This window comes from Pantherophis guttatus, chromosome 2 (assembly GCF_059756535.1).
Source record: "Pantherophis guttatus breed Tessera chromosome 2, ASM5975653v1, whole genome shotgun sequence".
NCBI classification, from domain to species: domain Eukaryota; kingdom Metazoa; phylum Chordata; class Lepidosauria; order Squamata; family Colubridae; genus Pantherophis; species Pantherophis guttatus.
Window position 1 is genome coordinate 34,878,264 of NC_142064.1, and position 24,798 is coordinate 34,903,061.

The following is a 24,798-nucleotide window of genomic DNA, read 5'->3' on the forward strand; positions in this document are numbered from 1 at the left end:
TGTCCAATTCTGAAAAGTTATCTTAGTGAATGAATGCAATGGAAATGTATTCCAGTCCCTATTCATGGATGTTGATCCACCAATCTAATTCTACCAATTAACAATTGATATAAACAGTTTATCATATATAAATTTACTTAACATTCTCATTAACTTCTTAGTTAAATGTATAATTGTTATTTCTAGTACAATGAAATCCAATTGATGAAAGTCACAAGGAAAAAACAGTCCAACTAAATTTTGTCAATACTATGAATGTATTTATTATGTTAAACAGATAAAAGCAAAATCTTTTTTCATGCTATAAATTTTTATTAAAAACTGAATATACATTTGTGTAAATAAATTAACTGGCAATTAAATTTATGCACTGTAATATTCTCTTATAAAATTGTAATGTCATTTTTCTCTATGTGAATCTTTCTACTTCTGACACCTAAAGAGACACCTTAATTCAACTGCAAATTGAATTAAACAATGTTCTAAAATAAGTACGTGCACAATAAATAAATAAAAAATTGTGCATGTATTTGAACATTCATGGCTCCTCTAAAACAGGCACCCTGATGCAGCAACAACATACCACATTTGAATTAAATGGATGCAAGTATGTCTAAAGACAGCTTTTGGAATCTGTACAGATTTGCATGTCTTAGGTATATTCAATATTCCTAAAGACAGGAAAAAGACAACGTATTGCAAATGCTATGAGTAATACTCTTCTAATCATGTTCATGGAAATAATGATTTCATATGAAAAGATAAGTGCTCAGACAGCAGAAGTGTTTCACCAATTTAGCTGCTCAGAATTAATATGTTCCAGGAAGAGAGACTTGTCCAATATTTCAAATGCTTGAAAGACAAAATTCGTTGAGGCTGTTGTTTTCCTGTTCATATTGATCCAACTGGTAATATTCAAAGGTTACTTGATTGATATGTTTTCCACTTGAGACTAACCGCAGTACGGTGTTGTCACAGCCAATCTTCATTTGAGCTAGTCAAAGGGAAATAATTTAGATTTTAATTGCTTTAAAAATGTGTAGTTATTAAACAACTTTAATGGATTGCACTTTTACATGCAGGATTTGTGTACACATTATTGAAAGGCATGCCTATATCATTTCTTTATACGCTACTGCCTCTCTCTATATAAAAAAAGATCTCTGTGTATAGATAAAAGCAACTTCCATCTTCATGCACTATTGTGCATGAAGATTAGATGTGTATATACTGCAGCAAATATATGGACATATGATTTCTAATGAGGCATCATCTTTCCACATTGAAATGCACATTATTGCAAAGAGGATAGGAAAAACTTTATTAATACACTAAATCAAAGAATGCCTTCACACTGATTTCATTGATGGCTTCAAAATAAGGTTGAATAATATTTTTCCTATTCTGGATTCATTGCCTTTATTCTAAAATGGTCTAATCTGACCTCAGTAAGATCAGTGTATGACTAATTTAACTAATATAATATGACAACAATGTACTGTTCTTTATAGGATCTCTGATTGAAAAGAATAATTCTTGAGGCACTAATTCTAGAAGCAGTTTCCTTATATCAAGTGTGTTTAATTTATCTTTATTAACATCCATTAAATCAAATTTGAACGCCTATAATATTTCATCATGTGAGCTACATTGTACTTGATTTTCTGAAAGATATAATTAATTGTAACTACAAAAATAGCAGAAGAAGGCAGAAACAACGGGCAGTGAATGGTACTGAAAAGATTGTGAAGATTTTTGTTTGTTTGAAGCAAAATAGATTACACTCAGCATCATTTATAATTCTCAGATAGAAAAGATTAAACTTCACTAAATTGCATAGAAGGGAAAAACACCTTACTGTATGGATATTTAGCTGAGCTAGGTCTTCCTGCGTCTTTATGCTGCATATATTATAGCGTGCAATTCGATCTAGATTTGAGAAGGAAGACTTTCAGGGCCAAGAGGCTCTAAGTGCCATGTTGGGTGGGAACAATAATACAAGGAGAATGAGGCTATACAGTTTACTTGGGTATGGACATGAGTTATTGTTTTTTCTAGATAGTGGACAGAGTTTGCAGAAGATGGCATGTCTGTGGGTCTAATAAGCTACAAGCTTTTCGTGTTTTCTGACTCAAAAAGGAACCAAATACTATATGGCAATTGTGATTAGGCAGGGTTAGGCATGGAATAGCAAAAGAGATGTTGGGGACTGCATAAAGTCTGTGTATTTTCAGGTTTCCCATTTTGCTCTATGGTATTTATGAGACCATCTTCACACAGCAATGATGTGATTGATACCCACTCAGGGCTTGAGTCAGCAGCTAAGCAAAACTCTTTCCACAAGATAAGACCTTATTTTTTCAATACACATTGCCAGTCTTTTGTATTAATCCCAGTCATGAGAAGTAAATGTCCAAAAAAGTATTAATACCATGTCATTCCTTAATACCGTGACCTTAAATGGACTCCAGAGGATGGTAGAGGACAGGAAGGTCTGGAGGAACGTTGTCCATGAGGTTGTGATAGGTCAGACATGATTTCGCAACTAACAACAACAAATTCCTTAATACAAAAAATGCAAGACATTCTGACTTGTCTAGATTTGTTGGAAAAAGTTTTTTGGGAATTGTATTTGCAGTGCATCTGAAGCCATGAGATTGATTAAGCAGACCACAATGGCATAAATTAGGATGCAAATAAATATCAGGAAAGCTGTTTCTCTCTAAAACACTTTGTCATGCTTTTTTTTTTTACTGGAAAACTGAAAATCCTAAGCAATCAGTCCATATAATTATCTTTTTTTTTATCTGCAGTGTCTATACTTGGACTGCCAAAATCTGGATGTCTATTAAAAGAAAACAAAATATAGCCTTCCTCTTTGCTGCCCTCTAAAGGTTATCTGGCATTTTGCAGATATGGTAGCCTTATTATATCACTTTGAGGAAATATTTGAACAAGAAGCATTAACACAAGAGATTACCAGGGCCACTGAAAGAATGGCAAAGATCAGCCAATGGAAGCATCTTAGAAGGGTCTAACCCATTTCCTCCCAGCAATTCCATAAAATCTCCAGCGCCCCTGCAACCAGCAGTTGGTTTCTGTGCACAAGGAAAAGCAGAAGGACATGAAACCATGTTAAATGGATAATTTAAAATGCACATTTATTTTAGCAAATGAGATTTATAAGATCATGCAAAACAAGCAAGTGTGTTTTAGTTTTGATTAGTGAAGTTCTCTTTCAATCCTTCTAAAGTAGTTCAAAATAGAGTTGTAATCATCTTCCCACCCTCAAAATACTGAGAACTCGCAAAGATTGCTATAAGCCGGTGATAACAAATCTATGGCATGCATGTCACAAGTGATATGCCATGATATTTTTGGTGACAAACCTAGAGGCACATGAGAATGCAGCCTCTGAACCCTCTGGAAGTTATGTGAGAGGGTCCTGCTCTTGAGGGGCCTCTGGACCATTCAAGAATCATACAAGAACATTCTCACACAATTCTGGGAGGCTCTTGAAGACTCTCACACAACTTCCAGAAGGTCCGGCGGCCGTGTGAGAGCACATTATATTTCTCATGTGACTTCCGCAACCCCCCCAAAATGCAGGAAGGTCCCACATGATTTTCAGAGCCTCCAGAAGCCACACAAGAATATGTTGTGCTGTCCACCTGGACTTTGGACCCTCTGGAAGTCACACAAAAGTCAGACAAAAGAAGCCTCCAAAAAATAAGCAACAACAGGGTGTGTTTTTCCACTCTTCTCAGAGGCTGCAAAGGCATGGAAGAATATTCTCCTTAGTTTCCAGACTTTGTGTGACCTCGAGCTGCTTCAGATTGGCATTTTTTTTTTAAGATCAAACTATTGTATACGTACAGAATATAGGTATTTATAGTATAGGTGTCTTAAATTGATATGCCATCCATTTCACTATCCAAAGCAACTCTTTGTTATGAATTGTTTCTCTTTTGTCTGGGATGGGGTGACAGGCTAGCAGAGTCCAGTTAAGCATTTTCTTGAATTTTTTACACACCAAGCCCAAAAGTTTCCCATCATTGTTACAAGCAAAGGGGATAGTGCAAAGATTCACATTCAGATTCCCTGCATTCCCAGAGAGCCTAACAAAAATCAACTCACTCTTACACACAAAAGGGAATAAAAGAAACTGCTAGTTTCTATAAAAATCAGGCAAGTGAGCGTTAAATGAAAGATCACATAAGGGCATAAAAATTTAAGAAGCTCTTTAAGATTTCCAAATGCAGAATTCACGAATATGGGAAGCTTTTGGAGCAAGAATGTAGTAAATGATAGCTGTCCTTGTCCCATTTAAGTGATGATTATTTAAACATCATGCTAAGCCAAAAACAAATAACCACTTTATGGGTTTGTACTATATAGTAGCTAATAACTCTGCTATTTACGTCAAACTACGAGATCTCCCCATATGTTCAGAAAACATTTTGTCCTTTTTTATGACCTGTGCTGAACAGGAGGATGGGATTTTCCAAATCCACAGATGGGTACTGCCTTCCAGAGTTAATATCAAAGAAAGTTAAGGAGAGAGGGAACAAATAGAAAAATAGGCCAGACGTAGCCATAAGGACTAGCAGCAAGTTTGCTGAATCGTGTAACCCTGTAGTGTAGCAGATGTATAAGGAAGAAACTGACAACTCACCTTCAAGTGAAAGCCCTGCAGATGCCCCAGGCTAAGATCAGATATTTTTATCAATGTTGGGTAGATAATGGAAAAACTGCAATTCCGATGCTGATGAGGAACTATCATCGTAAACCTTCCACTTGGAGTCTGGGAGATGATATTGCAAGCTTTAGTACAGGGGGAAGATACAGAATTACTGAGTCACAATTTGTTCACTAAAAAGGAATGCAGACTTTTTAATCTGAGGAGGTCTTGGCACCGACACAGATAAGATGCTAATCAGCTGTGCTGAGGTCTTCCAACAGTTTCTCCATTTAAAAATCAGGCACAAATTTTTCAATTTAGGATCGCAAATATCACACTGACAGCAACAGAAAATAACCATTGCTTATTGGCCTATTTTACTGAAGTAATATTGAACGTGCTATGTCATGTAGTAGGGAAAAAAACCATAGGGGCAAATAGCTTCCAGTGTTCAGAGAACATAAGAGTTCTCAGTATCAAAGCGTGTAACCTAAATTGTTCCTAACATTGGCAGGATAGGAAAAAGGATGTTGTTTTTTTTTAAAAAAAAGTCAGTGAATTTGCCTACTCTTTTTTGCCATGTAAATTCATCTTATAAAGGAACACTTAACCCCACGAGAAAGACCAGACCCAAAAATCAACTCCACGTAAAGGCTAAAGCTACTTTTATTAAAAGTGGCTCTAGTAACAGAATATTGAAAGTGTTCTTACTTTAAGCTTTCCTCATTTTAGCAGTCTAATTTTAGGAAAGACAAAGGGAAATCATTTTGTTGCTGGTTTTGTTAAAGCATTTGTGGACATATTTATTTATTTATTTATTTATTATTTATTTATTTATTTATTTATTTATTTATTTATTTATTTATTTATTTATTTATTCAATTCCTATAGCTACGCAACTCAACCCAATTCTCTTTGGTTTCTCTTTGCATGCTCTTGTTTTACCTTCAGGGAAGAGTTCTATTTTTTAATGACTTTAACGATTTCTAAATGCCTGTGCCAAATCATTCTTAAAGAGCCAGAATAAGGACCCTCCATTGTCATCTGATCATGGCCCAGTTAAATTGCAGCAGCACCTAGCCCAATGGTTCTCTTTTCTTCACCACCGACCCCCTTTAAATATCTTTTGTAGTCATGGACCCCTAAGACTTAATTCAATATTTAAAACATAACATTTCTTCAAATCTTCGTAGATCTCTTATGATGACATTGCAGTTCCCCCCAGGGGTCTGCAGTGAGAATCACTGACCTAGCCAATCATGGTTGTTCTTAAAAGTGAAAAAAACAAAACAAAAAAGAGAGGCGTGAACTTGGATAGAATGGAAGACTGCCAGTCTAGAGTAGACTGGGAAGTCAGAAACATTCTAGAGAAGAAGGCAACAGCATGCCTCCATTATGGGTAAGAAAACATAGTCAAGCTGATTGAGCCTTTGCTATACTACCGATACTATTCCTATTGATTTGATCACAGCTTGTCTGAATTGTTCCCCTTCTCAGAAATCACAGCCATTTCCGAAGATAAAATGAAAACAAGCTTACGGAAAAGATTAGGCTGCTTCTTTATTGTTAAGGTGAATCCGTTCCCTGCATCCTGAATCCTGAAGAAGATCATGGCAACATTCTGAGATGACCTGATAGTGGTTGGGCTAGCTCCAGCTTCACAGAAATCTCTATACCTTTCGGAAGTGGGGAGAGGGTGATCCGAAGAGCTAGGAAACTTCTCACCCTTCAGTATCCAGCCATCAAAAACCTAGAGGGATGTAGGAGTATAGAAGAGAATTCGGATTTAATATCAGATTTCCTCATCTTGATGCCTTCCATATTTACTGAGACTGCAATTCCCAGACTGAGGACATTCTGCCTCCAAAATCAAAAGGAGACAAATCACAATTTGTCCATTAAAGTAAATTCTTTGTTCCTTATGTTTCATATTAAATTTTAAATCCAAACAGATTGCTCATAATTTGACTGATTGTTATTTTTCATACTGGTATTATTGGCATCACATTATTGGCATAAATATGGATAAGAACATGCATGTTCTCATTTTCAGATTATTCCTTTTAGTAAGTTTAATACTAGTTAATGAAGTAAAAAAAGACTGACTCTTTTCATTACAGGAAGAATGTCTTGTAGGCTTTGGACCTCTCTTATATCTCATGCCAATCCAGGAATTTCACCAATCTGCTGCACACATGACTTGGCATTAACATCTATTATAAGTCATCACTTCATGCACTAATAATAATCACTTTGACATTCTCTGTAGTTTCTACTTCAAATGTTTTAATAATTGGGCTTAATTATGAAAGATGTGTTTCTAAACCTGACATTTAAATTTGAAGCAGAGTGATCATTATGCAGTGTCACACAGATGCTGATTCCCTTCACTCCAGCTCTACAGTCCATGCATTGTCCTCAGGGGTTCTGATCCAAGCATTATTGAGCCGAGCAGCCAACTATGCATATACTCCAGTTGAGGTGCCTAAACGTTGGGAGCTAGAAAATACTTTTGGAATGTTGAAACCATGTTTTAAGAACTCTCACAAAATGACTACCAACAAGGAATGTGGTGAAAATACCTACCACCTTCCAGAAAAACTTTCACTGACCAATTTAATTTTGATTTCTGGAACCCAGACAGAGAAACAAAACTCTGGGCTATGGCCATCTATCATGTTTTCTTGAATTCTCTCAGGACCCAAATGAAATCTATGTGGTATTCTTGGAGATTTAAAATGATGCAATTGCCACTTGGCTTTGTAGAATGGCAATTTTACAGTTAATGTTTCTAAAGGTGAATAAAAATAACCGCTTTTTGTTCTAATCATCCCGTTATTCTTCAAACAAACATGTGAGATCCTTCATGTTGCAGATCCAAGGAAATTAAAATGTTCACATTACATGAAATTAAAGAAACAGACGTTTTGACCAGAGTGTTGATTATATTATTTTAGGAATTACTAATAAATTCCATTTAAAGATAAGGCAGACAATTGATTTTCAAGCAATAAATGCATGGTGGTTATCTGTGATGGAATGTAATAGAATGGATTCCCAGGGTGGAGGGGATGCATTACAAAGGAAATAGAGACAATCCAGTCCAGATATTTTGTGTGAAAGAAAGAGGATGAAGTATATGATAAATGCAGTCAGTAGAGAGCTTCAGTTTGGCAAGATTCTGTCTTATAGGTGTAGAAACAATGAAGAACTCAGCTTGAAAGACTCTGGTATCACTCTTGGGTTTGGGGCCTCACATGATCTACAGATTTGACTTCACTTTAGGGTTATTTTTGGGTAAAGAGGTGATGGTTTCCTCTGCTGCATTTTATCCTAGAAAATGCAATTATTTGTCCAGATAATATGCTAATGTAACAATAGCCAAAGAACAGCAAGTTCTCTCCATCTATTGTATCAACAGAACAAAGTTTCTTGCAATACTTTAACTCTGGCAAATGTATAAAGTATTGTGATAAATTTATGGTATCTTTCCTATAACCATATCTTCTGTGGGCTGTCAGCTTCCTTCTTTATTTCTACGTTTATTGCCTGCAGAAATTCTAACAATGTTTTGTTAGTATTTTAATTCTACATACTTAAATACTTAATTTCATTATTAAAATAATATATTCCCTACTGAATCTCAAATTCATGAAAGGCATTGTGGTACGATGGTTGAAGGTTGGGCTACAGCTGATGAGTTTAAATTTCTACCCAGCCACAACTGCTAGTCTACCTGCCAGGCTTTCTGCTAAAAGAAAATGAAAAAAAGGGAAAACTGTGTGTATCCTTGAAAACAAGATGTAAGTGGAATGAATAAACAAAAATAAAATTCATGGTACTAAGTAGCAAGGCTATGAGAAGCAAGACTGTAGAGGAGGGATTTTGGATTGATCCAAAGCCAATCTCATTCCACTCACCATCTCTGGAAACCTCAAATGCGACATCTAAAGCATTACCTTCTATTTTGATTTTTTGACTTTACCAGTGCCAAATATATCCTGTTTTTTTTATAAAAGAAAAGTGTACATTCCCTCACCCCTGTCTGATATAGAAACTCTCAGTCAGCAGACAACCTCTTACCTTCAAGAAATCTCCAGCTTGACAGTCAATGTTGACAAAGTCAAAATCTATACTGATGAACTCCTCTGGTTCTCCTATGAAGAATGTTGCACAATGCATCTGGGGTTGCTCTGCAGTGAAGGTGAACTGCCCTTCTATACTTAGCATGTCAAGACATCCTGCAGGCAAGAATAGAAGCAAGTCAATTCCTTTTTCTTAGGGGAGGAATCTCTTTTCACATGTCAGATTCAAGGGCAGGGAATATTGAAGAGAGAAACTGTGTGAATGCAAAATGAAAGACAATTATCTGTTTGACATTATTGAAAGAATCCCAGCTCTTAAAAACAATACACATGTAATCTTCCAAAAATCACACAATATAAAAACGAGTAACAATAATTCCTAGGTCAAGGCACTATGTTAATAAATAGGATGTAAGTATATATAACAATTTAGTTTATAAGAATGTTCAATATGGTTATACAAGAATAAGAAAATGATTAGGATGATTGAATTTAAAAGTAAAGATAATTGTCAATGCAGACAGTTGTAAAATATTATATAATGTTGTTATTTATGTTTTGTATTTTACTGTTTGGTGTATGTGTATGTTTTTCCTTTTTTGGGTCTTTTTTTGTTTTTTGTCTTTTTCTATTATGTTTTTGGTTTTAAAAATGTAAAATATTCAATAAAAACTATTAAAAAACAATAATGTTAAGCTCATATTATAAAGAAGAAGTCAGTAGCTAAATAATTCCTAGGTCAAGGCACTTTTACATGTTTTTACTAAAAACAAGATAAATGTAACTCACAAATGTGCCGATTATATGCAAATGTCCCTTTTTGATAAAGGCCATCATTCTCAGTATGCTGTTTAATTTTTAAGAAGATTCTACATTCAATCCCTGGCAGATAGAGCTATAGAAGACTTCAGAAAGAAATCTTGGAAAGTTACATCCAGACTCTTCTGGTCAGCTTAGGTAGCTCCCAGATTGCTTAATTATGTTCCCAAATTGGTGAGAAAACTTTCTGCCATTTGGATACAATAAACATACAGAACTGTAGTGTAAACCTTAAAAGAAGCACTCTCCTAACCTAGACACAAATGGAAAACATGTGCAGAACCATATTATTCTCTCAATCACTACCTTTGCAAATTTCAACCCCCTACCTTCACCCCGTCATTAGGACTACAAACTCAAATATTTTCTTTTCCCTAAGCCTTCTTCTTAGTTTTTACTGTCATTTTTAAATCTCATCAGACAAAACCCTTCCCTTCCTTCTCCATATGGGTTTGAAAGTTCATTGGAGGAGAGTCAGGGGGAGTACATTAATCTGTATTTCATGCCCATTATCAGGAAACAAAAGTCTAAGCACCTATTATGCCTTTATTAGGATTAATTAAAATGACATAAAAGAATGTGCAAAAACTTTTGAGTTTTTCTTACATTGAGCCTGATGCTTCCAAAAAGCAGGAGAGAAAAGCAAGAAAATTCAAATTCTACAGCTCTGAGCTTAAATACTCACTCTTAAAATGGCAATTGGGAGCTAAATGCTTTATTATCAAAAGGTGCAACTGATGTCAGCTTTTGACTGTCATTTAAGAACAAAGTGATTCTTCCCAATTCTGGAAACACAAGTCCCCAAGCTTACAGGCTCCTGGCTCAGAAGAAAACAGGGGAGGAAAAATCTTGAATTTACATCTTGGAAATGACTAGCTGATTGAATGATTATGTGCCATCAAGTCTGGATCTTCCAACTTCCTTGGATGTGATTTCTTCTCAAAAGGACGTACAATTATAAATGTATCTGCACAATGTGCAAATTGGCATAGCATTTATATAGCATTTCCGAGAGTGCTTGGTGGGCTAATCTGGAAAATTTAGCAAGAAAATCATAGCTTGAAGCCATATGAGATTTGAACTGTGGCTTTCTTATTCTTCTTCATGAAAGAAACAGGAGTAAGTTTCTTTTCCTTACATTCTCATTCTGATTTTATTGCAATAAACAATAATAAGGAAAGTAGAGGTCATAAACTCACTTCTGAGCTGAACTACTTCCCATCCACCCTTGTAGCATTCAAGTGAGGAGGATAAAAGCAGATTTGCACTGCAAACTCCACCCCTTTTTATACATGCATTATTATATCACATTCACATACTAACGGGGTGGAGCTTGCAAGGCTGCTTATGTCAGAAAAGTGTAAAAAAAGCTCCTGCAGATAATGCTGCCAATGCCATCTTCACTGCTGATTCATTTCCTACTTCCTTTACCTTTATTTCAAATCACTGCAAGTACCTGACATCCAGCCGTAATAATTGGATTTTCCAACCCAGGAGAGGATAGATAGGCAAAAGAAAAAAAAAGCATTACTTTAACATGAAGTAGAGAAGGTGGCTTAAGCTTATCTCACTTGTGGACTGAGGATGGGATGAAGGTGAGACGGTGGGAACACATCAGAATATAAAAATTGCTTAGGCGTTTTTTGTGCCATGGGAGGTGACAGAAAAAAGGTCTGGAAATAGGTAATATTACAGTCATGCAACAGCAGGTAAGCTGTATACTTTCTTCTCTTCCCTTTTCCAAAAGATTTTAAAGTCTGCATTCTGTTACTCATGTAAAACAGACATGGGAAAAGTACCATATATCAACGATAGAGTGGATTCATACATTATGGTAAGTCATGGTTTGTTTAATCATAACTGCTACACTCCACAATTAGCTGGGTTTAGGCAATGTGCTAAGCCATTGTAATTTAGTACTATGTGTAAATGTTGCATGTACTAGTGTCTCTGTTTAATCCCTGAAATGCCAGTTAAAAGAATGAGACAGAGGTATTGTAAAGAAACAGAAGGAATGTCAACAGAGATGAGCCTTTGGAGAACTAAGTAACATACCCATGAGAGTGAACTGTATTTGGCTACATGGCATAATAGCAATAGCAATAGCACTTAAACTTATATACCACTTCACAGGGCTTTACAGCCCTCTCTAAGCTGTTTACAGAGACAGCATATTGCCCCCAACAATCTGGGGGCAATTTTACTGACCTCAGAAGGATGGAAGGCTGAGTCAACCTTGAGCCGGTGAGAATCGAAGTGCCAAACTGCTGGCAATCAGCAGTCAGCAGAAGTAGCCTGCAGTACTGCATTCTAACCACTTTGCCATCACAGCTCTTAAGAGTTAATTTTGATAGTCAGTGAAGCTTTTCACTGCATTTCTGCAATCCTTTTCTCTTGCAACTCATCTTATTCTGAATCCCGTGTTTTCTATATATTTTTTTCCCTTATGCCAACTGCTTCCCTTCTTGTTGCACTGCTAAACAAAGATATTGGGCTAGCAATGGAAAGAGCCTTCATGCCTCATTGCCATTTCATACTTGGCATAGGATATGGAGATCCTCTCAGGTCCTTAACACGATCCTCCCTGAAAAGCATTGTTTCTGGCATCATTCCCCATCTTAGTTAGACCCTTGCAGCTGAGTGGTGCAGACATTCGGGGGACTGAAATCCCATTCCTACAGAGGGCATCTGGGGAAAGATGGCTTGGAATTTTGCTCCCAGGAAGGAGCCTCTCGCTCTTAATTTCAACTCAGGGTCAGGAGCAAGCTTTGGAATTTGTCCCAGTGTACAGGTTCGGCCTTGGCATGCATTTAGCCATGAGGAAGGAGACCACTCATGAAAACATATTTAAAGGTATCTCCTCTCAACTCCAAAGTACCAACTGATATCTCCTAGGAAGCTGGAACCATTCCCAATTCACAAGTGAGACAACCTAAGTTATCCAGAGCCATTATTTTCCTTTCCTGAAGCACACAGTACAGATTATTATTATTATTTATTATTATTTATTAGATTTCTATACCGCCCTACTCCCGAAGGACTCAGGGCGGTGCACAGCCAAACAATAAAAACACATACAATACAAAATTTAAAAAATAGAATAAAATCAAATTAAATAATTTTGGCCCCGACAAATTTAAAACCCCAAACTTTTAAAACCAATTTAAAATTGAATATATAAATACTAAAAAATATTTAAAATATTTAAAATTTTAAAAATCTTTTATAAAAGAGGGGGAAAATTAGGCCAGGCCGGCCTGGTGAAATAGTAGCAGTAATGCTACTGCTATCTATACCCCACCCACAACTTTTTCTCCTATCATATCTTCTCTTCTACTGCACCTTCCTCCACTGGTGGAAATCCCACTGAAAAGAGAACTTCATCATTATTTTCTTTTATCTAGCTTCAGACGTTAGCAATGTCCTCCAGGTGCAACCAGACAACTGATTGTCCAAAAGACATCAGATTGGAGAAGGTTCGACTATTCTCTCACTCACAAGCATCCTCTGGTATTCCCCAGCCAGCCAGCTGAATAAACCACCATAAACTTTTTCTTCTTTCTGGTTGGCAGTTCCAAGAGCAGAGATTTCACATTATCTATCTCTGAAATCACTTATTCAAAACTTATTTTGGCAATGTTTATGGAGTTTCCCAGTCATCCAGGTCATGGTTGTCCCAAAGGCGTTTTTTCAAGAGGCAACTGAACTTTCTGATTTTTCTCTGAAGATGCTTCACTTCCCATCTAAGAATCTTCTTCAGCTGAAAAGCAACTTCATCCAAGCAGCTTCAGTTCCTTGCATCCAAGAAGCAAAAAAGTCTTCAAAGAAAAAAAAAACAGACAGTCCAGTTTGCCTCTTGAAAAAGCACCTTTGGGGCATTATTCTGCCAATATTCATGATACCCCCACAAAAAGGAAGTTCTGATCCCCCTTTTCCAGGCGACGTTGGCAAAGAAACACAGTCCAGGAGATGGAATGCCACAGAAGGCGAAGCATCGGTCGCTCTCAGAAAGTTTTGCGCTCCGGCCGATCACTCTGGAAAAGCACTCCGCACACAGCTCCACACCTTAATTTGCACTCTTACCAAAAGTGGAGTTTAGAAAGGGCGCCAGGACGATTTCTCGTCGTTTCTCACTTGCGAGAAGCCGCCTCTGCCTAAGTTTTACCGCACCCAGCAACCTTTGGGGCAACCTGCTCATTCTAGGGCTGGGATCGAGGTCGCTTGAACCCACGTCTAACCTTTTTAAGTCGCGGCGTGCGGACATCGGTAGCAGCAGCGCCTTCTGAACCACAGCTTCCCCAGCAGCGAGAGAATTACAGTTCCCATCAGACACGCATACACACACACACACGCCCCGTCCCGTCCCGTCCGCCCGCCTCCAGAAGAAACTCACGCAGCGTCCGACGGTAGATCTGCTCGCCCGAGAGTTGCCTTTTCAGCTCCTGGTTGAACAGCAGGACCGGCCCGTCCGCGAAGGCGTCCTGCCGCCCCTGGAGACACAAAAGACAGAAGAGCTCCGAGGGGGCGGAGAAGGGGCCACCCAAGGCTCTTGGCGCAATGGGGAGGGTACAGGGTCTCTTGCTCGAGCAGGGGGTTGGACTAGAAGACCTCCGGGGTCCCTTCCAGCTCTATGCCGATTCAAAGATGGCCAAAGGGGGCCACCTCGGCGTGGAAGGGGTCCGGGCGGAGAACGGGGAGGGGACGGGGGGGGGCAGCAGGACGCCCGCTCTTCGCTTACCTCGAAGACCCTGCTCTCCCCTCCCAGGGCGGCCCAGAAGATCAGGGCGAGCTGGCAGCGCCGGAATCCGACAGCCATGTCCGACAGCCTTTGCGCCGCGGCGTGAGGAAAAGGGTTAACAGCGGCGGGAGCGGCGCCTTCTCTGGGGCTGCCTCCTGGCCGCCTTTCCCGGACGGGTCCCTTTTATAGAGCTTTGGCAGAGGGGAGGCAGCGGGTCCCCTGACTGATAGGGTAACCCATGGTTACTGGATCTCTGCCAGGGAGGCGAGGAGTGCGCAGTGATGACGGGGGCCCCCCAAATCCGCAGCTGCGCTCGTGACCCCGCTGCTCGCGCGGTCCACTCGAGGCTCAAAGCCCCCCCTCTTCCCTTACCGCACCACGCCGCCCTCCCTCCTCGAAAGCGAAGTTCTCTGCCTCTTTTGCCACTCGCCCTTTTGGAAGAGAGACCCCGGCAACCGACGACTAATTGAAACATCGTGCCTTTCTTTTTCGGGGGTGGGGAGAAAGGAAGGCGCGCGTAGTGTTCTGTGCTTTTGTTCCAAGCGAACTTTTAGCACGTTCTGACTGAGCCAGGCAGGCGAAGAAACAGAAATCAGATCTGGGGGAGAGTTTTTATTCAGATTAAATCCTGTTTTCCTAAAGAAACTTGTCAGAGGTGTAGATTTTAGGATGAGAAGGGAAATTTACTCACTCACTCATTCATTCATATGGCTCAGTGGCCTGAAAGTATTTGGATGGAGTAGAAAGTCTTTGACTCAACCCTGACAGGACTGAGTGGCTGTGGCTGTCCATCCCCCATTCCTCCCCACCCGCATTCCAGGGATATTTTTTTATTATTGGGCTTTTTAAAAAATGGACTGACTAGCCTATCAGAGAGACAAGTCTTCACAGTCTCTGTCTTTTTCAAGTTATTTTTATTAGAAAGGCTATAGTAACAGTCTGATTGTGCTTCCCTTTCTCCCTCCTATTATGAGAATGGGGGGGGGGGGGCTGGCTGTCTGAAGTGTTTTTATAAACCACTTTACTGACCTGGGTTCAAATTTTATGTCTCAGTAGCAGATCTTCCCTCTGTCCTTTAAGGCCATCCTGTTTACTCAATGCATGTTAAAAGTAGACCCACCTCACTTCTTTCAACTGAGATGCTCTTCTGACTTACAAGCAGTTCCTGACAACTGACTTAATCTGCTGGAAAGCTTCGCCATCAGAATTGAACAATGTCAGCAAAAGAGCCAGAAAATGTGGTCAAGGGGAAAGTCAAGAGAAGGTCATCTTTGTTAGATCAGAGCCAAACCTCAGCCAGTTTAGAGCGTCTTGGCTGAAGATGATCCTAAATCCTGAAGGTGATCCTATCGCCCTTCTCCTCCCATTTACGACTGTATGACTGTAATCTGTTGCTGCATCCTTACGATTTATATTGATTGTTTCCTAGTATGATTCAATTGCTTATTTGTACCCTATGACTATCATTAAGTGTTGTACCTTATGATTCTTGACGAATGTATCTTCTCTTTTTATGTACATGAGAGCATATGCACCAAAGACAAATTCCTTGTGTGTCCAATCACACTTGGCCAATAAATAATAAAGAAAGAATTCTAAATCCTTTCCATAAATTCAAAGGATGCCCTGAAAAACGTTGCCTTCTTGTGCATGATCTTGGCCAGGGGATGCTTGAATTCAACACAGTCTCATGCCAATTCATATGGATGTTATTTCCCATTGATTGTAGTTACTTGAGATAGTGCGGCATAGTGTATACCACAAGCTCTTGCCCCTCTCTCTAAACATTTTAACTGTTAGACTTTTATTTTGCTAAATAACTGAATATTTCTTGGCAAGCTGATACCTACGTAAAATATTTAAGCCAAAACACCATGTAATACATTATTTTTCTTTTTACTGCGATTTACAGTATTACATGGTGTTTAACTATTTTAAGCATAGGATTCTATATAAGGTAAAGCAATTTCATCTTAAGGGAATAAGTCCAAATGTCAGGTGGAAGTGGCTTTTTGTCATTTTGTCACTGCAACAGCACTTTCTTTATTACTGACAACCTATTAAATGCATATATATCCACACAAACCTACACACAAGCATGCACGCACGCACATGTGCACACACATCACACACACACACACACACACACACACACACACAGAGCCTTTGATTGGAACTTATTCTTAGAGGTGCACATTCAGCAACAGAGTTACAGCTGAATCTAAAATTGCTAAAATGGTTAAGGCACCATCTGGGCTTCTATCACTGCAAGCAAAAGAGCAATTTGTCAGAAGAATATACTTTCTATACATTGCTTTATTATTATAGTGCTACTCTAATCATAAATGGTGGTGTGTCCTGAATGGAGACAGCCAGCAGTGGATTAGACAGGGCAATACTTGCATTCTGTGAATAATAATTCTTACTGCTATTCTAAAATAACCTGATTGATTCTAGTTTCACCTTTTTAACAGGATCATCATTTTGATTTTTGCTCAAGGGAGACTTGGTTTAGGATTTGCATTTGTATCTTTTAAAAAATGCCATCCAGACAAATCTTGAAACCTGTTTATATATTCAGAGACCTGGCCACGGTCTGTGCTGAAGACTCAGGTGCAAGTCCGCCCTCAGCCATACAAGTTCATTGGGAGCATGGACATTTGCTCTCTCTTGACTCTACTCACAGGATTGTTATTCTGGGGGTGAAATGAAGAAAAGAGAGTTTGGATGGCTATAACCCACTGATCCAAGCAAGCAGAATGCACTGGAATTACTTTCAGGGCTTCAGAGGGGCCCTTGCAGGAGTCAGTAGGTACCACAAACGAAATAGAAAAAGATGAAATGGAATGTAAGACGCTCCATAAATTGCCAATGACCTTTAGTTATAAGGCGCTTTATGAGCTACAAGTTACATTTATTTTGTAGAATACAAATAAAGGCTTTGAAATAGAATACTATAAATTGAATATATCAAAGTGGAAAAACCATTAAAATTAGAACTAATTATCAATGGATTAGCTGAATAGAAGAGATATAAAAATGATGCCCAAATTTATGTTAAGAAATAAAACTTTGAGGCACATAGGCTCACAGATGGTAACATTTATAGGACTCAATGAGTTCCGTTCAAGGTGTACTTTCACTGTATTGGCTACATTTCATTATTATGTCTAGAACAGTGATGGCTAACCTTTTGCCATCGCGTGCCAAAAGTGGGGGAAGCACGGGAGTCATGTGTGTGCATGCCCACACCCATAATTCTATGCACTCCACCCTGCGCATGTGTGTGTGACCCCCCCCACGTTTCCCCCGCTTTTGGCACACAATGGCACGGTGGGCCCGGTAGGCCCATTTTTCGTTCTCCCCAGGCTCCAGAGCCTTTCTAGGAGCCTGGGGAAGGTGAAAACAGTCTTCCCCACCCCCGTGGAGGCTCTCTGGAGGCCGGAAACAGCCTGTTTGCCGACTCCCAGGGGGCCCAGAAGGCACAAAAATCAGCTGGCTGACGTGTGCATGTGCGCCGGAGCTGAGCTTGTGTGCCCACTGATATGACTCTGCATGCCACCTGTGGCACGCATGCCATAGGTTTGCCATCACGGGTCTAGAAGGAAGATCTATATTTTGCAACAACAGTTAGTGGTTGTGGGTTTTTTTTCTTTTCTTATTTCTTCATTATAGATTAACTCTTCATTAGTGATTTACTTGTAAGTGATTTATTTTCTCATGAGCAATCACCAAAATCAATAAACTAAACCAATTTTAATTTTTCTCACTGATCTCTATGGGATTTATTTCGTAGAAAGCAGGCACTGTATTTAATTTTTATGGTCCTGCTGCAATCACTTGCAATTTACAACAATTATCCATATAAATCTACAACATTTGAATAAAAAAAGCATTTCACATTGTTAATAATTCGTGAAAAAGAAACCAGAAAATTATGCAAAAAAGAGCCGCTTCGACCTCAGGCAGCATATAAAATTCAATTAAGAAAAAGAAAACAGCAAACACAAAATAACAATATCGTGTTGCTTTAGCCAATTTAATGCTTTAAAAATATAGCAACAACACAAATTACATTCATTTTTTCATGACACTGTGGGATATGGAGACTTCAAATCATTGCTGAAAAAATGTAGCACCAGTTGTGATGCTTAAATATATTTTCTGCATCACAAAACATAAAAAATTATAAAGAAATATACTTAGGACACTCAGAGCTGCATTCATGATTTTAAAAAATAGGAAAAAATAGAGTCACAATACTAAATATTTCATGCCTTTAATGTCTGATTTTTTTATTGAACAGTCACACATGATTTCACTGGTGATATTGCTAAAGCCCAAACAGTAACATACCAGAAAAAATGCTTTTTAAGTAATATACAGTAATCAAGATTCTCTTCTGGAGATAGACAAATTTATCTATCCAAACATGATTCAATATTCTTTGACGAGGTATGTGGTGTGATGATCACTAAAAGCCAATTTGAATGTAGGCAAATCTAATCTGATTAGCAAGTACTTTCAATTTCACACTCCTACTGTTCTCTATTCTACTTGGGTTTTTCTGTGTCCAGCTAAAAAGTTGTCTAGTTATTGCTTGCAAAGGATAAAAAATAATAAGAGGAATGTATGTTGAGGAAGGGCCCTCAAGTTTCACTCTACTGTGTTTGTCATAACTTGTTTGTATGGAATATAATTCAGCTGTTTTCCTTTCTGTGATAAAATACTAGAAAAATAACCACTGTTGTGTCAGACACCACAGTTATGATATACTTTGCCTATGTTTTCAGCACTAGCTAAACAAAATCCATTACTATTTCTTTCTCTTTGCTCTATTAATCCTTGATGTTTTAATGAACCAATCTTAGTGATTTCTGACCTGACAAGTAATTTTGTATGGAGCTTGATGTTTTTCCTAGATTATTGCTGCACTCAAAAATCCTACAGTTAAATTCAGCAGATTTACTTTTGGCTGAGCAGTTGCACAGCTCAAAGAGCAAAACCTCATTTTTGTGGTTTGTGACACTAGAATTCAGCAGTTTAAGCTTCAAGAGGGCCAGTTTAGCATTGGCAAAAGGTCCTTCGAATTCCCACCTCTCAGTTCCTTGTCTCTACCCTGGTTTTGCACTAGGATTTAGGCAGTTCTTACAGACACACACACACACATACACACCACACACACACACACACACACACACACACACACACACCAAAGATTCAGGCACTGGAGCTCAGGGCCAGCTGGAAACCAATTTTGTCATTCTTTCATTGGCCTTCAACCAGCCTTTTGGGTGGGTGGGTGGGTGGGGAACATCTAAGAGGTGATTTCCTCTCTCCCTGCTGGATCATCCAATAAAAAAAAAAGTAGGTATCTCTAGTTATGATCGTACAAAAGCAACTTCACTATTTTAATGAGCAAAATAATAACCTTATAGATATGTGGACCAGGGGTGGGTTCTAAATTTTTTTACTACTGGTTCTGTGGGTGTGGCTTATTTTGTGGGTGTGGCTTGATGATCATGTGACAATTCTTTAGGATTTAGCAGAGGTACTGGTCTACCAGGCTTTTAACTGCTTGCAGAGCTGTACCGGTCTACCTATTTGTTTTTGCAGGCACTGGTCTACCCATTTATTTTTGCAGGCACCAGTCTACTCATTTGTTTTCTTTTAACACTGATCAGCTGTAGGGCGGCCCTTTGTAGCCCCGCAGCAAGAGTTTAAACAATTTTTTTCCCCTCTAGCTGATAGCTGGAACTCAGGAGGCAGCAATAGATTGGGGGTGGGGCCAAATAAAAGGTAAGAATAGGTGGTGGGGGAGCGGGGAGCGGGGGCGGGAGGGCGGGGGGCAGAACCAGTTCTGTGATGTCATATCGTCACCGCTACCAGCTCGGCGGAACCGGGCCGAACTGGGAGGAACCCACCACTGATGTGGATGGTATTAGGCAGGTACAGGAATAATTTTCAGTCAGTAAACTATTGAAATCAATGGGATAGAGGCTTGCTCAGAATGCTCTCGTTAAATTTACAGTACATTTCAAGAGAACAGTACATACTTAAACCCATTTTCTCCATTTCTTGCAAACAATGCCTACAGCAAAAATGTCTTTGTAAAATCTCATATACAGTCTTAGTTCTCTTCACTAGTTTCTTCATGGTATTTAATCCTCCTTCTCAGCCTGGATATCCTCCTTCTGAATTCAATCTGTTTCTTCTCAGTTCTCTAAACCTTCCCCTACTGATCCACAGGATGACTCCCTCTCTGATAAAACTGCCAGCCCATCTTCTGATCTAAACAAATTGCCTCTCTCCCCCTTCACTTGTGCTTTCCCCGCTTTATCTCTGACTGACTCACAAATTGTCTTTACTCCCTTTTTCTTTGTTTGGTTTCCAAATTAACTTTTCATTTTTTCCAACTATACCTCCAAGCTAAGCTTTTTCTTCTCTTTTCTATGGACCTCTGTCTAGGCCTGAGACTATACCCACAGCTTCAAAGTATTTTCAACAGAAACTAATATATATAGGTCAGGATTGAAGTGTGGAGTCCTTAGTGCTAGTGAGTCTGCCCAAGGTACAACTTGTCATTTATTGGTCTTCATTGAGCCAATTACTTTTTAATGAAAAGGAAGGTGAAAAATCATCTGAGGCTGATGTTAAATTTTATTCCAGACTGTTAACATCAGAAAGACTAATTTATTTTCAAATAAAGTCAGTCATAGCACATAAAAATATAAATGTGATTAAATGTTAAATATGCTACAATACTCAATGTTTTGGGTGGAGAGGTTCTGTCGACAGACAGATAACAATAATTCTATCCTTCATTGAACTCAATTTGGTAAATAGATGTCCATGTGATTTACATGGCAATAAGGCAGAGAAGATTTAGTCACTGTCCTATTCTGAGATTCTTTTGTTTCTTAGTTTTACTTCCCAGTTCACTATATAGGTTGGGATTTCTGAATGGCCTCTCTCCACCCCCACCCCAATTATTAACCAGAGCCAACTCAGTTCTTATTTGATTATACTGCGGCTTACACCCCACTTTCCTGAAATGTTATTCAATGAAAACTACTATAGATAATTAAGTATATCATTTACTACTCCTTTTGTAGTGCTATCTGCAAATAGGTTATCTTCACTTATTGAAGACACTCTTGTTTGCAGACTAAGACACAAAATTAAAAATAAGTACACCATATATGCTATAGAATTAGATAACAAAGATTAGAGAGTGTCAGATTTCAGTGTGACACAATCTAGTAACATTTTGTCATTGATTCTGATTTTATAAGAGACTCTTGTATTTCACACTGTGCTAGAACCACAGTATGGTTTCTTACAGATGTGTTACAGTTCTGTCTTGCCAGCACTATTTGAGTTGACATGAAACATTATCCCTAAGGTTTTAAATCGATTTTTCCTCAACCAGAAACCTTCTAGATATGTCAGGATGATAACTTCTAGCTATATTGCTGGGAATTATGGGGCTCCCAGTCCCAAGGTACATAGAATAGCTACATTGGAACAGTTGTTCTAACCTAAGAAAGCTGCAATAAAAGAAGTTTATTCCACTGAACTCAATGGGATATACTCATATACTCAACAAACTGCAAATAAAAATAAGAATAATCACCATGGAGCAGAGCCTGACTTGCTTTTTACAATTCAAGATATAATAGAATTAAGTAAAGGAAAATATTTTTTAATTTTCCTTCAAAATGTGAACCTATTTAGTTTTTCGTTAGTTTTTCAAACAGAATATAACTTAGTTCAGTTACACAACATTGCCATTTTTCTAAATCTTGCAAAGTAGTTTACTAATTTAGAAATAATGTATATTATGGGAAAATCTGCATATATTGATGAAAAAATATAGAGATGTTAGGGATGCGCAAACATCTGTAGAACTGCAAATTGAACTTAAGGCATAGAAATAGGACAATCAGGAAAAAAAAAAAGATCCCCCACAATTGAAACTGACATTTGCAAGAATGACAAATTAAGAGAAATAAATATGATACATTTCTACATTCCTAAATGAGACTGATCACTAAAAAAAATAAAGAGTGTTTTATGGACATTGTTCATCTCATCATATTCTTCCCCTTATAGTATTCCATGATTCAGGTGGGAATGTGCAATTATTTCCTTATAGTGAAAATCTGTTTCCTTATGTGTTCACTCACTCAAGTTTCAAATGAGAAAGCTAAAGGCTAGCACTGACAGTGTTACCTAGTTTGGTAATGAAACGTCTTCAAGAAAACATCCAAGCTCAGAGAGCACCAAGGACCCACAGTTGAACCCCGAGCTACAAATATTTATTTATTTATTTATTTATTTATTTATTTATTTATTTATTTATTTATTGGTTCGATTTATATGCCACCCTTTTCTGGAGACTCAGGGAGGCTTACAATGCATTAAGCAATAGCCTTCATACTTTTGTATATACCTGCTTATTAGGGCTTTGCCCCCCCCCAAAGCGGTGTTCTTTTTTATACAAAGTCAGCTTATTGCCCTCACAATACGGGTCCTCATTTTACCTACCTCGGAAGGTTGGAAGGCTGAGTCAACCTTGAGCCTGGTGAGATTTGAACTCGCAGTAATTGCAGGCAGCTGGCAGCTAAGTGCTACTTAACAGCACTTTAGTCCGCTGCACCACCAAGGCTCTACTGTTTCTCTTCTGTGAGAAAGAACAGCCCAAATTATCCTTCCCTTAAAGGAAACTCCAGTGTCTAAATGGGGTTAGGAAACAAACTCTGTCATGTCATGAAAAAGTAGATTAAAAAGGATAACATTTGTGTAGTAATACCCAGCAGAAAACATTAACAGACTTGCTTATTTTCTTGAAAATAAGCCATTGCACATCAATGCATTTTTTACATCACTTGTGATGATGTAAATCAACTAAATTGTTTCTGAATAATAAACAATGCATTAGTAGACTGATAATCAAAAATCCTCCAGAGATATGGTGTTGAAAAAGCATCCTCAATAGCTCAAATTTCTTTGAGAGGTTTTTGCTACTCTAAGATACAATATAGTAAATAATGTGATATGCAGTTGGTCTTGGCTGATGCTTTCTTATCATTCCAGTTGTCTCCCCAAGACAGGTGAACTGGACTTGTTTTTGTCATAGTGGTTGAATCCAAATGTTCTTCTGGGCTGGTTTTGGTTAGAGATGATGCGTGCCGAAATGAATAGCAGAATACAAACAGATGCGTCTCTCCATGGGATGTTCTCTAATTGCTTCCACAATTACAAATCTGAAGTTGGCATTTACAGCAAATATTCAGCTGCATCTTTACACCTAGCACTAGCTGAAGATTGATGTCGGCAAAGCCATTACTTTTATTTTCCATACATTTTCCATTTTCCTAGTTTTAAATTCATTTCTTCTTCTTTCCATTTAAGTCTGAGAGATTTTTTTTTTTTTTTAGTTCACAGCTTGGGCATAATTTTGCTTGCAAATTTTACTTTTTTCTCTTACCATATTTTTATGCTATCTTCTATCTTTTGGACCCAGTTATGTGCTTATAATGCTACTAATGCCAAAGGATGAAAAGATGTTGTGACTTGGAGAGACTATAAATTTAGATGTTAACCATTGGAGTATAATGTTAACAAAACCTTATTATAATCCTTGGCTACAACAATGATTGCAAAGGCGTATTAATAGGGACTTACTACAATGCTGTTAAATGAGTAATTTTCTCCAAGTGCTTCTTAAAGTCTATTTAAACAGACACAAAAGGTGATTATTTCCTGCTTTGGGTTTTATTTTTAATGATGTATAAATATCTACATGTCATTAAATGTGGATTCTAAACAAGTTTGTTTTTTCCCCCACTCAGTTATCAGCATTTAATACAATCTAAACTCTATAAGGACTTAAGACACACTTGTTTGACATTGCTGTATCTTTTACTGGTCTCGAATGTAAAAGAAAGGATATTAGACCATAAATAGCTTTTGCTCTTCTATTGATTTTTTTTTGAGTAGGTTCTCTGATATAAACAACTTTCTTAATTTAAGTGTTTAATGGCAGAGCCGAAATGTCTGGCTAGGCCCACAGATGAAGTCCCGACTTCATTGTTCAAAGACAAAGACTAGACTAACTTCATGACTATAGAGTGATTTAATTAAAGAAGCCAATACATCTTCAGCCTTTCTCTGACATTACCTATCTTGCTCTGTCTCTTCAACTGATCTAATAGAAAAGTAGCATTAAAATGTCTAGAGCAAAGAGTAATGGATTGCAACTTTCCTTTTGAAGAGAGTACATACAAACATTCACTCCAAGCATTAAACCGATCCTCAGAATACACTCGTTCTACTACTGCTTATTGGGGCTACATCTATTTACCCAGAGGTGGTATTCACTTACCTTCACTACCGGTTTGCAAATGTGACCGTGTGCGCATGTGCAGGACCTATCTCTGCGCATGCGCAGAGCAGGGGTGGGTTCTACT

At 38.2% G+C, this 24,798-nt stretch overlaps 1 protein-coding gene across 2 annotated transcripts; it reads right to left on the minus strand.

Moving 5' to 3' along the window:
* Positions 1 to 238: 238 nt before the first annotated feature.
* Positions 239 to 14,820, minus strand: CRHBP (corticotropin releasing hormone binding protein). 2 transcript variants are annotated; one of them, XM_034441090.3, is made up of 7 exons: positions 14,324 to 14,820; positions 13,979 to 14,075; positions 8,765 to 8,922; positions 6,221 to 6,431; positions 4,676 to 4,824; positions 2,981 to 3,098; positions 239 to 994 (listed from the first exon to the last, which is right to left on the minus strand). In XM_034441090.3, exons 1-7 carry the CDS (start codon positions 14,399 to 14,401, stop codon positions 846 to 848), a joined length of 960 nt encoding a protein of 319 aa, XP_034296981.1. In that variant the 5' UTR covers positions 14,402 to 14,820; the 3' UTR covers positions 239 to 845. The 2 variants fall into 2 exon arrangements, with proteins under 2 accessions (XP_034296981.1, XP_060546643.1); XM_060690660.2 differs by lacking the exons at positions 13,979 to 14,075; positions 14,324 to 14,820 and adding an exon at positions 13,824 to 13,931.
* Positions 14,821 to 24,798: the final 9,978 nt, after the last annotated feature.

Bases quoted from the DNA above. Each gene is read 5' to 3' on its own strand.
- CRHBP (XM_034441090.3), bottom strand. From the start codon at position 14,401: ATGGCTGTCGGATTCCGGCGCTGCCAGCTCGCCCTGATCTTCTGGGCC. The intron at 4,825-6,220 runs GTAAGCTTGTTT...CCTGTACTAAAG, and splicing joins GAAGCAGCCTAATCTTTTCC to CTTGCAATATCATCTCCCAG. The intron at 3,099-4,675 runs GTGAGTTGTCAG...CCTTGTGCACAG, and splicing joins TGCAGGGCTTTCACTTGAAG to AAACCAACTGCTGGTTGCAG.